The 3228-nt window shown below is 41.8% G+C and overlaps 1 protein-coding gene across 1 annotated transcript; it reads right to left on the bottom strand.

Annotated features, from left to right (window-relative positions):
- Positions 1–492: 492 nt before the first annotated feature.
- LOC142840443 (melanoma-associated antigen B4-like) lies at positions 493–1509 on the bottom strand. Its single transcript, XM_075956966.1, has one exon. The coding sequence runs from the start codon at positions 1507–1509 to the stop codon at positions 493–495; it is 1017 nt and encodes a 338-aa protein (XP_075813081.1).
- Positions 1510–3228: the final 1719 nt, after the last annotated feature.

Here is a 3228-nt window from a genome sequence, read left to right as displayed (position 1 = left end):
AGGGAGACAACTGTGCAAGAGTACATACTCAGTGTGTATTTGGTTAGACCATGAACCTTTAAAAAAGAGGTCTGCTTCTCTGCTAATTTCTAACACGTATTTTAATATCAGAAACAAAAGTCAGTATACATCCCTGACATCAATGCCAAGAAAACAAGGACTAAAAGAAATTTTTCACTGAAAAATATAACACACTTGAATATTTCTCTTTCATATTTCACACAGCATTTTCTCTATCTAATTCTATAGTATCTAATGAACATCATCAAATCCTTAGAACATGACAAATTATAAACTGCATTTCAAATAAATCCAAAAAATTGAGCTCCCAATTTGGTAAACAACAGTGAAGGAACTGGCTACAAAACTTATCTGTGTACATTTAACCCCAAGTTAAAACTTTGCTAAAAGACCCCCAAAAGATATTAAACAGCTTATGTGCAAAAAGATGAACAGACCTTTTCAATCATAAAACAGAGGCTACCTTATACCTCACTTGTGAGTAGGATGACTTAACTTGGTCTTAGTACGTCCCTTGGCCTTGCATTTAGTGCCAGACTTGGCTGCAGCTGCAGCTTGGGCTTTCTCTTCCTCTTCAATCAAAGCCTGCTCATAACGAGATAAGCAAACCCCAGGCAAGGCCTCACTGATCTTGGCTAAAAAGTCCATCACCTTTATCTGGCTTGTTTCAGCATAGGCTCTCGGGCCCCACAGGAACTCATAGGATGGAGGATCACTGTTAGGAACCTGACGGTATACCAGGTACTTTTCCTGTACCAGATCTTCAGTGATGAGCTTCCTGACATCTCCAAAGATGAGATGTGGGACCCCATCATAGACTCCTAATGCATTCACGAAATACCAGACATCCTCCTCGGCAGCACAATACTTATTTAGGTAGATCACACTGAGGAGAGCAATCAGAATGCCCCTGGTAGGAACACCTAGCTCATTGATCCTACTTCCATCATCCTCGAAATCTAACTTGCTCACAAGCTCATATGCTTGACCATGTGGCAGGATTTCTTTCAGCTCAAGGCCAAACACCACATCCAATCGATAGGAGGCTTTCTTGAGGATCTCGGGGAAGTGTTCCTTGAACCTTTTGTTGATAACTTTGAGCATCTCTCTCCTCTTCATGGGCTGCTGCACTTGGTATTTGAGGAGCATGTACTCCATCAGCATTCCTGTCTTCCTTGTCATAAGATCCATCTGAATGCTTCTAGTGGAGAGTAAAGTGCCAGACGAACGGTTATTTTTATCTCCTTGGCGTTGGTCACCTTTATCAGACCTTCCATGGCTCCCTCCTTGGCTGGCAGTGCTGCTGGGTGCTGAGCTTTCAGACTGCTGTGAGAAGTCAGCAGTAGAAGTGCTTGGCTTAGCATCTCCTGAAGCTTGATCAGAGCCAGCAGGTGACTCTGCTTTCTCTGCCTCCTTTGCTTGAGCATCCTTGAGACCCTGGCGTCGTTTCTCACGAGCACGCGCCTTACTCTTCTGTCCCCTTGGCATGATGGCTGGCGTCAGGGACAGCAGGTCAGAGTCTTGGTAGTAGAACAGGGAACTGAGATACCTGAATCATGAAAATAACGTACTATGAGCATTTTGAGCATGTTGAGAACACCCAGGCTTTCAGCAATTCTTTCCCCTCCTTGTCTCACACATCATAATGACATCAGTGTTGTAAGCACTCCCTGTATTCCTCACCTCTGGTCACCTTATCTATACTGTGAGGTAAAGGATGGCTGCCTTTGTCTGGGGTTTGAACACTCTCAATTCTACTCACATCTAGTACTAGGCTGCTGTAATGTTTCACAGAATCCAGGAGTGAGGAAGCCCAAAGGAGACTTGAACTTGAATGACAACACCAATTCACATAACATGAATGGTGAAGTCTCATGAGTCCATACCCCTAGATGAAGCACTGTAGACAGTGGCTGTTACAAGAGGGAGATTCAGTCTTCTGTAGGCAAATCGCTCAGTCCTAAAACCATATGCATGTAAGCAACACTAATTGGACATATTAGGCTGTATTTATGGCTTTATATATTAATACATGTGTTTATCATATTTATTACTTATACTATTGATATTATTGTTATGTAAAACAATATATAAAATACATGTATGTATTTATATATTGTCACATATGTAACAATATTAAATATAAAATGGGCCGTGGATTTGAGACCTCTTGGGGAGAAATGGGTGGGGATGGAGAAAGAAGACAGGAAAAGATAGAAATACAGTGCACACAAATTAAATAAAAAGTCAAAAGCGAAAATAATCACACCACTTATAAAGTACCAGCAGGAGGACTTTCATGAAGTAAAAGTCATTCTGGTCTACATTGTGAATTCTGGGGAAAATAGAGTTATACACACACACACACACACACACACACACACACACACACACACAAACTGACTTAAAAAAAAGAGAAAGACCAAAAACCATTATGCACCCTGGGAGAAAACAAACACAAGATATGATGGAGATGCTGAATCTCACAAGGCTAACCTTTGCCCTCTTGTGCTGACAATGCCCTGGGAACAGAGCCTGTGGCTAGTTATGACAGGTGTACGTGTCCTAGTCACACTATAGAGCCTGACTTTCAGTGGCCCCATTATTTTAGAAGAGATTCCCTCACCTCCACATATCTTCACTGATATTAGGTACTAAAGACCAAGGCTAAAGTGGGCCTACAGGAGACCAAGGCTGTCCCTTCTCAGAGAACAGGCTCAGAGGAGCACAGAGGGCTGTCACACTTCCCGCTCCTAATTCAGGACATTTTAAATATTCCTGTGCTATGTGTTAGCTTTCAGTTTTCATTCAGCCAGAAGGTTAGTATCCTGCTCAAACATTTGAAGCTGACCCTTTTCTTTGTCTGCACTCATTTGCTGAAGTTATAAAAACTGCTATAAAGTTACTGACATGCACACCTAGTATCATACTCTTCCCCGCTTCCCTCAACCACTGCTGTATTTCCTCTCTTCCTATTCTGCTCATCCTGGTCAATGTCCCTTTATCCTCTTACTTCTTCCTAACAGTACAGGAGAGGATTGGCAGGAGGCTTTAACTCTTCCACATTATTTATTTTTTTAATATCATCTGTTTTTGCCATATTTGCCACTTTACCTAGGGTTTCAGGAATGCTAAGCAAACACTATACACCAGCTGTGTTCTCTTCTATCCTTCCATTTCTGATTTCTTCCATTTTTTTAAAGGCAG

The sequence above is a fragment of the Microtus pennsylvanicus genome, chromosome X (assembly GCF_037038515.1).
Source record: "Microtus pennsylvanicus isolate mMicPen1 chromosome X, mMicPen1.hap1, whole genome shotgun sequence".
Taxonomy (NCBI): domain Eukaryota; kingdom Metazoa; phylum Chordata; class Mammalia; order Rodentia; family Cricetidae; genus Microtus; species Microtus pennsylvanicus.
Note: the sequence above shows the minus strand (reverse complement) of the source record. Positions and strands in the feature narration are given on the sequence as shown.